Source organism: Eurosta solidaginis, chromosome 2, assembly GCF_040869045.1.
Source record: "Eurosta solidaginis isolate ZX-2024a chromosome 2, ASM4086904v1, whole genome shotgun sequence".
Classification (NCBI taxonomy): domain Eukaryota; kingdom Metazoa; phylum Arthropoda; class Insecta; order Diptera; family Tephritidae; genus Eurosta; species Eurosta solidaginis.
In genome coordinates, this window is record NC_090320.1 from 11824292 (window position 1) to 11837561 (window position 13270).

The 13270-nt window shown below is 32.4% G+C and overlaps 1 protein-coding gene across 22 annotated transcripts in view; it reads right to left on the reverse strand.

Moving 5' to 3' along the window:
- Positions 1–13270, reverse strand: part of Nckx30C (solute carrier family 24 member Nckx30C) — an 849440-nt gene that overhangs the window by 175379 nt on the left and 660791 nt on the right. For all 22 annotated transcript variants that reach the window (XR_010949321.1, XM_067764396.1, XM_067764400.1 and 19 more), the window contains one exon: positions 4067–4289. Coding sequence is in view for 21 of the 22 variants with exons in the window: in XM_067764396.1 (XP_067620497.1) it covers positions 4067–4289 (223 nt within the window). In the remaining variant the exon portion in view is untranslated. The remainder of the gene's footprint in view (positions 1–4066; positions 4290–13270) is intronic.

Below are 13270 nucleotides of genomic sequence, written 5' to 3' on the forward strand. Positions count from 1 at the left end.
ACTTAAGCGCCAATTGGTGATGACAACGGAAGACCTCCACTGAGTTGGGAGACACAATTGGGGAAAAACTGCTCCCAATGGGCGTCAGTTGTAGCGAAACAGGGATAGTTGACGTGCCTTTTGCGAAATTGTCAAAATCGCTTAGGCGGTAAGCGACAATTAATGATGAATGATGATGCTGTACAGATTAAAATTAATATTGCTTGCGAAGCTTGAAAAATAACGCTTTAAGCCAACTAGGTTTAAAAGCTTATGGAATCCAGCTTTCAACTTAAATTAGCTTTAAAATCATTCCTCTTTATCATATATAATATCCAGACTCTTAACAACATTTTTTCTACAAAGATAAAAGTATTTGTAGCGTAGAAAGCGCTAAAAAAGGGCTTTCACACAGTATTGCCACAAAGTAGAAAAAATAATGCTTTAATAACTTTCGAAGTGGAACTTGCACTTAGTAATCTTTGAAAGTCTACGAAATAAAGTTTTCTCTCTATTAGTTTTTAAAGCGCTCGTCGTGTTATATACGTAAGTTTTATATGTTTTGTTAGCTTATAAAAGCTCACAAATAATCTTTCCAAAAAAGTGAATATTTAACTTTCAAAGCGCGCATAAACGAGTCTTCGTGTGATTAACTTCAAAAGCTTACGAAATCGAGCTTTTGTCGTGTTAATAATGAAAGCTCATAACTTTATCTACGTACACATTTTACTGGCACAAACATTTTTTAATCAAGAGTTGGGAAATAAATGCACACATATTGTACTTTCACCTGCTACTATTTATACAAAATAGAAATTTATTTAAGTATTTCTTTGAAATTTACCACAATGGAGATGTCACTAATTGCTGGAAAGCTTACGAGGTGGAGTATGCTTTGAATAAGCTTTGAAAGCTTACATCTTTCTGGTAATGAATTGTATATACAAATTCGCAAAGGCTTTTTCTTAAGAAATTTATATTTTTTATGACATTAAAAGCTGTAAACTGTCCCTTAATTCGCTTACTACATAGAGCTTTCACTGAAAAAGCTTTGCAAACTTTTTAGCTTTATCTTCAAGGATTTTATACTTCAGCAAAGATTTTTTTTTATATAACATTGTAAAAGTAAACCTTTTATTGATTATACATATATACATACGTATATATATAAGCTACATACTATGCTGTCTATGGTATTTATATTTGAACAAAAAAACCATTTAGCTATTAGCTTAATGCTACTTTCGCGAAAAAACAATATACTACATCCATATTAGTGTAAGTATGCATAAACACAACCAACCAATTTATTTGTATATATAATAAAATGTTTGCTTAATCAATCAAGCTTTTTTTAAGTAAATAACAAACGCAATTAATATTGAAAACTGTACGTACAATTATTAAGATATAAATAATAACAAACTCGTTGCAGCAACAAATTGCAAGCAGCAAAAAGTTGAATATGAACTTTCAATACAAAAAAAAAATACATTTTAAGCGGCAAATTTTAATTCATTAACTAACTTTTAAGCTTATTTGAATAATTTTCAACTCCAAACTGACATTGAACAACACAAAATTGTTTTTCTTTTTTTTTTTATTTCAAACTTTCACACACATTTATATATTACTATGTAAATATAACTTTTGAAATTTAGCGAATTAATAACTCTCTGATACTCTTAAATTTTTTTTTTTAAGATACACAAACAAAAACCAAACGTAATACAAAAGCCATATTTATATACTCATAAACAAATTGCAAACTTAAACTTTTTTTTTTACTTTTGTTAATACAAACGTTGCTTAAATATGAAGATATATATACAGGGTGACGTGTAGGTGTAATTACTTTTAATGTCAATATTTATGTAATAGTTCTATAATTACTTTTTTTACAGCTTCCCTAAATTTTCGTAAACAAAATAAGTTGTACTTTTTTGTGTGTGAAGCACAGTTGTAAATATCAACAAAACAAATTTAAATTTATTTACAAATATAAATACGAATATGCAAAGGCACAATGAAACTACATATACACTTTTCCCAGCAATTTTAGGATTTACGTCTTGCTCTGGTTTTAATTGTAAGCCATTACCTTACCATATCCGTAAAAAGTTTGGTTGCGTTTCTTTGACCTCTTGACAGAGACAATTGGACGAATTTCCCATACTTTTCTCGTCGAAATAAAGTGAAACAGGGGAAAGAAAACAGGAGAACAGAGAACTGGTGATATGGAGGAACTTGCGTTTATGGTGCAGTTTTGACGTTTTGAGAATATCAAGCCAACTAGCCGCCCTGTGTAAAGGAAGGTAGGACGGACCTGCTTCAGGACTTTAATGGAAGGGTCTATCAAATGATAACCGATGCTCTTTTCTCGGAAATCCATGTCAGGGAAAAGTTTTGGAATAAACTTCGCTAGGCTTTACAGGTTTAGCTGGGTGTCGTGACCAGGTGGTCCCAAACTTGCAGATTTTTTTTGTCAGATCTCAAAAAGAGGCGCTGGGTATATTCACAAGTAGGTGTAAGGTCTCTGAATCTAGACCACCGCCCATTGGAAGAGTACCGCTGGTGATGTCTGCCAAGCTTAGGTACCTTGGAAGAACGCAGCCAGATATTTAGGTGACTACCGTGGTAACTACCGCTTTAATTGTTACCAGGAGAGAATATATCAAGCAACTGTCGTATATCGGACGCCATATAAATATTCTCTCTGGTTTAAGTTTCAGTTTTCCATAAATTGCTTGTTTCAAAATAGTGATAAATTTGCGAATTAGAATCTGGTCACATCGAGAAGACAACCTGCATGGAACCTATTCATATAATTACAAATATTGCAGGAAACAATTAGTTTAAAAATACCGTTCTCTTTTTATCACCCTGTATATATTTGCGCATCTAATATTTTTTTACTCTTTTGCCTTGATGTAGCTTTGCGGACGAGAATTGTGATCTCAAAGTTAAATTTTCCATTTCCCTACTACGCGTTTTGGCGCTTTCACGTCTTCCTTAGGGAGAATTGTAACATTAAAATTATTTTATTGTTGAGTACATTTTAGTTGCAACTTAGCCACTTTACTTATAAAATTAATGCAGAACCAATAAGTCCGATTAAAACGTATACAATACTGTGGTTTGAGTGTAACTAAAACGTACACAAAAATAAAATAATTTGTAATATTAATCCCTGAGGAAGACGAGGAAGCATCGAAATGCGTTGGCATTCGCTTTTTCGTAAAGCTGCATTAAAGCAAACAAGTAGGTGTTTGCGCTCAATGGATGTACTGCAAACAATACAAAAGCCAATATCAAAAAAAAAAAAAAAATGATTTCTTTTGGATAATATGTAAGAGTTTTGAAACCTGAAGCAAGTAATCTGCTAGGCTAAAGCCTTCGACTTGTAATCTAACTGAAATCAAGTTGCGTTTAAATAATAAGTACTTAAGCTCAACATATTTGCACAAACATTGCACTAAATAGAATTAAGAAAAGCCAATATAACTTTGTAACGAAAGAAATATTTATATCAGAAACACGCGTATAATATAAAACATAACTCAAAATCAAAGAAAAAACAATATTAATTAAATTTTGCAACTAAGCGTCATGGCTGTTTTTTAAGAAATTTTAAAAATAAGTTTTAAATTTTTAGATTTTTTTTTTTAAATGCAACGAAACAACACAAAACAGGATTTCGCAAATTTTCTTGCTCTTTTTTTTTGCTATACTAAAATTTTTTTTAAGCACATCAAGCTGCTATTTTTTCAATTATTGTTAATTTGATATAACTTTTGCATATTAATTTTGTTTGAAAGTAATTTTATCATTTATTTTTTTCTATTCAATTTGATTGTAATTTGTTTTGGGAAAGCAATTATGAGCTGTTTTCTGTGTTTCACTTATGATTTGTGTGTATTCACTTATTTGTTATGATAGGTAAGGAGCTGAGGAAAATTTGCATTTCATTTACAACGGAAGCTTGGATTATGGGAATTTCGTGGTATGTATGTATATGTGTATGAATTGTGGTTAGAAAGGTTGGATTGGGAAGTGCAAAACACTAATGGAAACGTTATGAACTCACCATCATGTAGCGGATCTATTGTGTGTATCATAAGCTGCAATAGGCCATGACGGAATTTTGCACCGGTGTGTGTACTACCAGCAGTTCCACTGCTATTACCTGTTGCGCCAGCGCCGCTGCTCGATCCTGGCGGCCCTGAGCGTGTTTCCGAGGCAGCACGTGACGTCACCGAACCACCCGGTTGTGTAGCCATCGATGTCTCTGATGAATTCGCCGCATTGCCCTGTGATTTGAATGAATTGAATATGATTTGATGGTTGACAGTAGTAGTAGTTGAATGGAACAGTGGTATTGTTGTTGTTGATTGTATTGAAAATTGTTGTTGTTGTTCAAGTTTAATTCGTATTTGAAATGTTGCATTGTTGAGGGTTTTTGTTGTTGTTGTAGATAGTGATTTTGTTCAAACAAGAGAGAGAGAGAACGATATGAGCAAATATGTTTGTGTTTTTGAGATATTTTTGTTATTGGTATTTGATAAGTAACGCGAATAGTATGAGAAAAAGAAAGAGACACAGAGTTAAGGTGAAAGATATTGAGAGAGCATAGAAGAAAAGCAAATGGAAGAGAAAAATATGTAAAAAAAAAAGAAATATTATAATATTATATATAAAACAGTTATTTATATTAACATAAATACATTGCTATTTAGTATAGACCTAAGATACATATTATATAAATAAATGTTATTCTTACAACTTATTTATTACTTGAAATAAAAATGTGCTTAATATTTTTCAGTTTGTATTTCAACAATTGTATAACAAAAAAAAAAAAAAAAAAACCTACTGGGTGTGTTTTAACTACCTATTCTACAAATTGACGCATATACCTGTTTTATGCCGACTCGGAACTGCAGACAAGTTTTTACTTAGAACTTTTCATGGCAGAAATACACTTGGAGTGTTTGCCAAATCACTGCCGCAGGGCGATCCGCTTACTTGTCTAAAGTATTTTACTGTTTTTTCCTTGGGACTTAAACCCAGGCCCTTCGGTGAAGTAGGTGCCCACGCTGCCACTTTATATTTAGCAAGAAATAAGAGATATTTTAAAAATTGTAACACTGTGACAGTGCAACTTGAAAGGAAAAAGCTTTCACTAGGTGGCGCTGGTATAGTTATATATAACAAATCCTCCGAATTTCTTTCCGATAATTTAGAAGCCTCAAAATTTCAGCCTAATAAAATTGCAATATTTAAATAATTAAAAATTCTCCTAGATTGTGTAGGGTTCGGGATATTTAAAAAAATACATCCATGATATCGATTTTTATGTAACATCCCATAGGGTGAGAAACTTCATATTTTACACTTAGTACAATGAACCGGCCAAAAAAGCAGAACAAATGAGCGCTAGGTGGCGGCGAGTTCGTGAAAATTACAAAATTCATACGCGAATGGCTAGGAAATTCAACCTCTCCTCTGACAACCTGTCCACCGCTTGGAAACTGGGTACGATATATGAAATGCTGCGGACTCCAATACGCATATTAAGAAACCCTCGTGTAGAAAATTAGAGCTATCCCATATAAAGTTTCTTTGCTGCTGGAATAAGTAGAGATGTCGGTGAAAATTATTATGTTAACTGACCATTAGATCCAGTGGGCTAAGAATATTTTCGCAGTATGCATGTCATTCATAAGGGGCGATATCTATAGACTCGAGGCTAACAAGCTATTGTGCTTGTTCTATATGGCTGTCGAGATAATACCGAAGCGTGCTGAATTCTATTCGGTAAAAGATCACCATATTCGTAACACTTACTAAGCCTTCGGGAAGTGTTAGCTTGTTTCGCATAAATAACTTGTCATTGTGTTTTGTTGGTTTGTACAGGCTCTACACTGTTAAGCTTGACAGTCTTACTACCCGGACATGTTGTTCCATTTGGTTTGCTTGTAATTATGATGCAGTTCCTTCATTATCACATTGCACCTATTAGATGGAGGGGGTTGTGTAGAGCAAACCTTTCAATGGTTTGCCAGCGTAATTGTCAACCACCCCTACCCGTGACGAATACTGTTTCGAGGCTTTGGTTCCTTATGCTCTTCATGGAGCTAATTTCAAGTTCTAACTATACCGGCTAGCTGGGAATACCATATCTTGATTTCATTCCGCTGGATTACAACCAACTCAAACTTAAAGATTCAATCTGTTTCATCCTGCGATGGGTGGAAATGGAAGCTGTGCTGGCTTATACAATATTTCTGGCTTTAAGTCTCACTTATCTCATTAAAATGGAGTCTGGAGAATCAAGGACTGATACAAAAGCGTAGCCCTGCACATGCTGAAGCGACCTTACAGCTAGTTAGCCGGCACTGAAGGCTAGTTCGGAGTTAGGAATAAAGAGGAGATTGAAATTTTCCTTGGAATACATTTCGTCCATCTGCTGTAACAGTAAAGTGACAAAATTGTAAAAAAAAAATAATACCCACAAAAATTCATTCAAAAGAAAATGTATGTCAATTGACAACATTTCCGTTGATATTATTGCACCCCAACCAGGTAAGCATATAAAATAACATTTAAAGCACGTTTTTATTTCACATTATTAAATATACTTATTTCTTTATTGTTAATAATATGTCGCCAATTTAATTGTTTCAACTAAAAATCAATCGGAGCTTTTAAAATGAAAAATTAATCATATTTAATTAAATTAGGAAACTTACATAAGTACACATAATACAAAAAAAAAAAAAAAAAAAATAATAAAAAAACAATTTTTGTGGTTATATCGGCCTACTGATTTTAAGATCGCGGGTTCGAATCGAGCTCAAGGCCTAACAATAATTTTTTATCATTATTATTGTTATGATAAATTTTTTCTTAATTGAAAAAATTTTTAAATTAGAATAGAAGAAAGAAAAAATTTAGACAATTGCCAAAGCTCGTTGTATAGATCCATTTCGGGAACTGCTAAATTCCTTCATCGGTAACGTTTAGGCGCCACTGCTATAACCATTCAGCCATCACAGCGGTTTTTTGTTTGTCTTCATTAATCCTACTTCTATTCTGGTTCGTGCCAATTGATATTCACAACACTGCGACATCTGCTGCAGAATGGATGTGAAAATTGGACTTGTTTGATGGCAATGCCGCCATAGTGTCATATTTTATTGACACTTTTTCCCCGTGGTCTGGGATGTATTAACAATTTTTGTTGTTATATCGGCCTACTGATTTTAAGATCGCGGGTTCGAATCGAGTTCAAGGCCTAACAATAATTTTTTATCATTATTATTGTTATGATAAATTTTTTCTTAATTGAAAAAATTTTTAAATTAGAATAGAAGAAAGAAAAAATTTAGACAATTTCCAAAGCTCGTTGTATAGATCCATTTCGGGAACTGCTAAATTCCTTCATCGGCAACGTTTAGGCGCCGCTGCTATAACCATTCAGCCATCACAGCGGTTTTTTGTTTGTCTTCATTAATCCTACTTCTATTCTGGTTCGTGCCAATTGATATTCACAACACTGCGACATCTGTTGCAGAATGGATGTGAAAATTGGACTTGTTTGATGGCAATGCCGCCATAGTGTCATATTTTATTGACACTTTTTCCCCGTGCTCTGGGATGTATTAACAATTTTTGTTGTTATATCGGCCTACTGATTTTAAGATCGCGGGTTCGAATCGAGTTCAAGGCCTAACAATAATTTTTTATCATTATTATTGTTATGATAAATTTTTTCTTAATTGAAAAAATTTTTAAATTAGAATAGAAGAAAGAAAAAATTTAGACAATTGCCAAAGCTCGTTGTATAGATCCATTTCGGGAACTGCTAAATTCCTTCATCGGCAACGTTTAGGCGCCGCTGCTATAACCATTCAGCCATCACAGCGGTTTTTTGTTTGTCTTCATTAATCCTACTTCTATTCTGGTTCGTGCCAATTGATATTCACAACACTGCGACATCTGCTGCAGAATGGATGTGAAAATTGGACTTGTTTGATGGCAATGCCGCCATAGTGTCATATTTTATTGACACTTTTTCCCCGTGCTCTGGGATGTATTAACAATTTTTGTTGTTATATCGGCCTACTGATTTTAAGATCGCGGGTTCGAATCGAGCTCAAGGCCTAACAATAATTTTTTATCATTATTATTGTTATGATAAATTTTTTCTTAATTGAAAAAATTTTTAAATTAGAATAGAAGAAAGAAAAAATTTAGACAATTGCCAAAGCTCGTTGTATAGATCCATTTCGGGAACTGCTAAATTCCTTCATCGGCAACGTTTAGGCGCCGCTGCTATAACCATTCAGCCATCACAGCGGTTTTTTGTTTGTCTTCATTAATCCTACTTCTATTCTGGTTCGTGCCAATTGATATTCACAACACTGCGACATCTGTTGCAGAATGGATGTGAAAATTGGACTTGTTTGATGGCAATGCCGCTATAGTGTCATATTTTATTGACACTTTTTCCCCGTGCTCTGGGATGTATTAACAATTTTTGTTGTTATATCGGCCTACTGATTTTAAGATCGCGGGTTCGAATCGAGCTCAAGGCCTAACAATAATTTTTTATCATTATTATTGTTATGATAAATTTTTTCTTAATTGAAAAAATTTTTAAATTAGAATAGAAGAAAGAAAAAATTTAGACAATTGCCAAAGCTCGTTGTATAGATCCATTTCGGGAACTGCTAAATTCCTTCATCGGCAACGTTTAGGCGCCGCTGCTATAACCATTCAGCCATCACAGCGGTTTTTTGTTTGTCTTCATTAATCCTACTTCTATTCTGGTTCGTGCCAATTGATATTCACAACACTGCGACATCTGTTGCAGAATGGATGTGAAAATTGGACTTGTTTGATGGCAATGCCGCCATAGTGTCATATTTTATTGACACTTTTTCCCCGTGCTCTGGGATGTATTAACAATTTTTGTTGTTATATCGGCCTACTGATTTTAAGATCGCGGGTTCGAATCGAGCTCGAACCAGAATAGAAGTAGGATTAATGAAGACAAACAAAAAACCGCTGTGATGGCTGAATGGTTATAGCAGCGGCGCCTAAACGTTGCCGATGAAGGAATTTAGCAGTTCCCGAAATGGATCTATACAACGAGCTTTGGCAATTGTCTAAATTTTTTCTTTCTTCTATTCTAATTTAAAAATTTTTTCAATTAAGAAAAAATTTATCATAACAATAATAATGATAAAAAATTATTGTTAGGCCTTGAGCTCGATTCGAACCCGCGATAATAAAAAAACTTCTTACAATACAAACTAAACATCAAAAAATATCAAAAAAAATATTGAAAATAAAAATTTAAAGTGTTTTGTATACAACAATAAGTACATCAATATGGCAGAAAGCACAGAGTAGGTTGTTGCTGAGCGAAAATTTTGACATTTAATTAATTGTTATTTTCTTTGGTTAGTAATGGATAAGTGATTGAACAAATAAAGCATTATTTTTATTGAGAATACAAAGACATTGATTGCACAATTTGTTTACATGTTTGCGAAATTTCTGATAATTTTACTTGTATTGGTATTTTGTGTTTGTAATTGTGTCTAGTTTTAAAACTGAAAGCTTATTTATATGGCACTCACATTGCGCCATAAACTCGAGTTTATATTTAAATTAAAATAAATTTATAAAAAAATAAATAAATTTATTTAAAAAGCTGCTTTGCAAAAAAATCATATAGAATATTTCAGCGAGCTTTAAGCTTGAAGTGTACTAGTTGTTATGAAAAAATCTTTTTTAAAAAGCTCACTTCATATGTGAGCTCAGTGAGGTTGCGGCTTGTGCTTTAAGCTTAAAGAGTTACATTTACTTTGTTGAAAGCTTTTGAAAAGGCTCGTTACTGCAGTAAGTTCAGTTAAAAGCTTTTTAGACAGCGAATTTCGTAAGTGATTTTCATTTGACTCATAAGTTGAACAGTTATGTGTAAAAGTGCCTTCCCGGTAGTTTTCTTACAAAGCTAAGAGTTTTTATGTACAAATAGAAAAGTTTGCTTTTCGCATAAGTCGCGTTGTTGTTTATGTACAGAAAGGAGCTTTAAACTAAGCCAAAGTGTTAGCAAAACATTTTTAATATAAGATAAAGCTTTATGAATACTTCAATTTTCTTGCATTCGCTTGCTTTGTATGATTTCAAATTTTAATAATCGCTAAAGCAGACTAACTTTTTTAGAGTGTTTTGCGGTAAAAGCTTTACCCAGGTATTAAAAAATGTGTTCTTTGATTTTTTTGCAAACCGCTGGCTTTTAATTCCTGAACATAATTTTCCTTTATTAACAATTGTTTTTTTGTTTTTATCGGCCTATTGATAAATCATTCAAGGTTCGAATCGAGCTCAAGGCCAGAACAATAATTTTTTTCTAATGATAATTATTGTTATTTTTTAATTTTTCTAAATTTGAAAAATTGTATTTTGTTTTTGGAATAGTAAGTAGAAAATTGTTCAGACAACCTGCCATAGCTGCGCAGATAGATCCATTTCGAAGGGTGCTAATCCTTCATCATCAGTACGCTTTAGGCATGCTGCGCTGTATAGCTAAATGGTTAGCGCAGCATGCCTAAAGCGTACTGATGATGAAGGCTTAGCACCCTTCGAAATGGATCTATCTGCGCAGCTATGGCAGGTTGTCTGAAAAATTTTCTACTTACTATTCCAAAAACAAAATACAATTTTTCAAATTTAGAAAAATTAAAAAATAACAATAATTATCATTAGAAAAAAATTATTGTTCTGGCCTTGAGCTCGATTCGAACCTTGAATTTTCCTTTATTGGTAATATTAATCTGCCAATTGAAGTGTTTTAGTACATCAAAAGTTCTAAAAGCTCATAATCGGTATATAAAAGCTTCTTGGAAGATCTATATTTGGTAGGTTGCTGCAGTGACATTTTGTAGATTGCCGTACATATTTATCCTAGGAGAAAAGTATTATCTCTCACTGGAAACAGTAATCTGCCAACTGAAGTGCTTTAGTACATCAAGAGTTTTAAAAGCTCACAACCGGTGTATAAAAACTTCTTAGAAGGCCAATATTTGGTAGATTGCTGGAATAACATTTTGTGGATTGTCGTACATATTTATGGTAGAAAAAAAGTAGTTTAAAAGCTTCGTTGCAATCGACACATCTTTGCAGAAGCTTCTGATGAGCTCTCTTGTCTTTTTTAAAGTATTTATTTGTTAAACAAAGCTTATGTTGGTAAAAAACTGGTTTACGATTTAAAAGCTAATAAAAACTTGAAACGTGTTCTATCGAAGTTGAAGTGAATAGCGCAAAAATTACACTTTTTTACAGCTGTTTTACTTAAAAGCATTCCTTTTTATTGAAAGCTTTTAAAAGTTTGTTTTTAGATGTGTGCACGAAAAAATTCAAAAGCCTCAAGTTCATTTTTTTAGCAAAAAAGCTTTCTAGGGTACATAATTTGTGCTACAAAGCTTCAAAAGCTCTATACAGGATACTTGAAAAAAAAAAATTAATATATTTACAGAAGATCTGAAATAAGCAAAAAGTAGTGAAAGCAAAAAAAAAAAAACAAAAAACATTATAACTAAAATCAGAAAAATTCATAAAAAATATTTAGTTTACGGAAGTTTTTGAATTTTCTTATTAGTTAAAATAGTTACGTTAAGTGAAATCAGGAAGATTTATAAATATATACATTATAATCATATATATATATAAGCATATAGAAATAAATAGGCTTATGAATAAAGCTTTCTTTTCAGATACGAGTTACGAGATAAGTAATGGAAATAAGAAATCAAGAAAAATTAGAATAGAGACAGTTTTTTTTTTAACTTTAGTTAATAGTAGTAAGCTAAGTAGTTTGTAAAAGCGCAGTGGGAAGTTTTTGTTGTTTTTATTTATCAATTATTTGCAAGACTTTTTTTGTATTAAGTCTTTGCTAAAAATAGTTCTAAAGTAGTTGTCAAATCTCTTTTTTGAACGCATTGGTTTTTTTAAGTAATTGCAGAAGATGTCATAGAGATTTAGTAGTAACAGTAAGTATATATCAAAAATTTTAACCGAAAAGAAATAGCACAACTAAAACTAAAAGATTAGTTTAAATCAAAAGTTTGAAATGGGAAAAAATTCTAAAGTAAACTTGAAAAGCTTAAGCGCAACTTAGCTCTTTAACTATGTATATTTGAAATGCATACGAAAGTTGGCTAAAAATGTTTTTGAAATCAACGCTACCAATGAGCTTTTAGGTCATGAATAAACGGTATGTAGATTTTTATTTAAATATATATACGTAAGTAAAAAAAAAATACTCGCAAACAATTTTTAGAATTCTACAGTGTAATAATAATAAAATAATTAAAAAAAAAATAATTTTTTTTTTTTTACTTTGGGAGTTTAGTATTTTATGTATATATTTTAAAGCTAGAGCTTTTAAGCTTTATAGGTCCGGAGCTGTAGATATAAAGAGATAATAATAAAAATTAGTTAATTAAGATCTATGTGTAAACATAATAATAATACCCAACGGCTTAATACCCTTCAAAACCCGCCCAACCAACGCAAGGGGCGCATCCGCATGACGCACGGATTTGTTTTTGTCGAGTTGTTGATAGGCGGAGGTTTGTTAAGCGTCGAGATCTAAAACTGCTCAGCTAAAGAATAAATATCATCAGCTGGGTATTATACATAACAGTTATTATACATATACTACATTGTTAAATAAGTGAACATTTTGAGTACGTAACATTTTTATTTTTATTCTATTTTAATTTTTTTGTTACGCGTTAAGAGAGGATAGGACAGTTTTCTCTATAGTAAAAAGTGAATCCGCTATATCAAATGAATTAGAATGAGTGTTAAAACCATGACACAAACACCGAAAAGGTTCATTTAATTCGAAATTGGTTCTACACTGCCTCAAAAGAAGAGGTTTTTAATATCTTAAAACTCGTGATGGGGCGTTAAAGTTTACTTCGTTCAAGAGAATTGGGATAGAAATCAATCCGTTCAGAAGTTTAGCCATAAATATTACGCCTAGCATTTCTCTAGGACTTCCAAGAGTTGTATGATTGATAAGCTTCAATCGACTAGTATAAGGGGGAAGATTATACGCAGAGTCTCACTGAAAATTCCTTACAGAGAAAAGTACAATCTGCTTTTGTATCGAATTAAGTCTATCTACATGAACTCGATATTTTGGATACCAGACTATTGATCCGTATTATGGGTATCGGTCTAACTAAAATGATGAAAAGAGCTTTCCTTA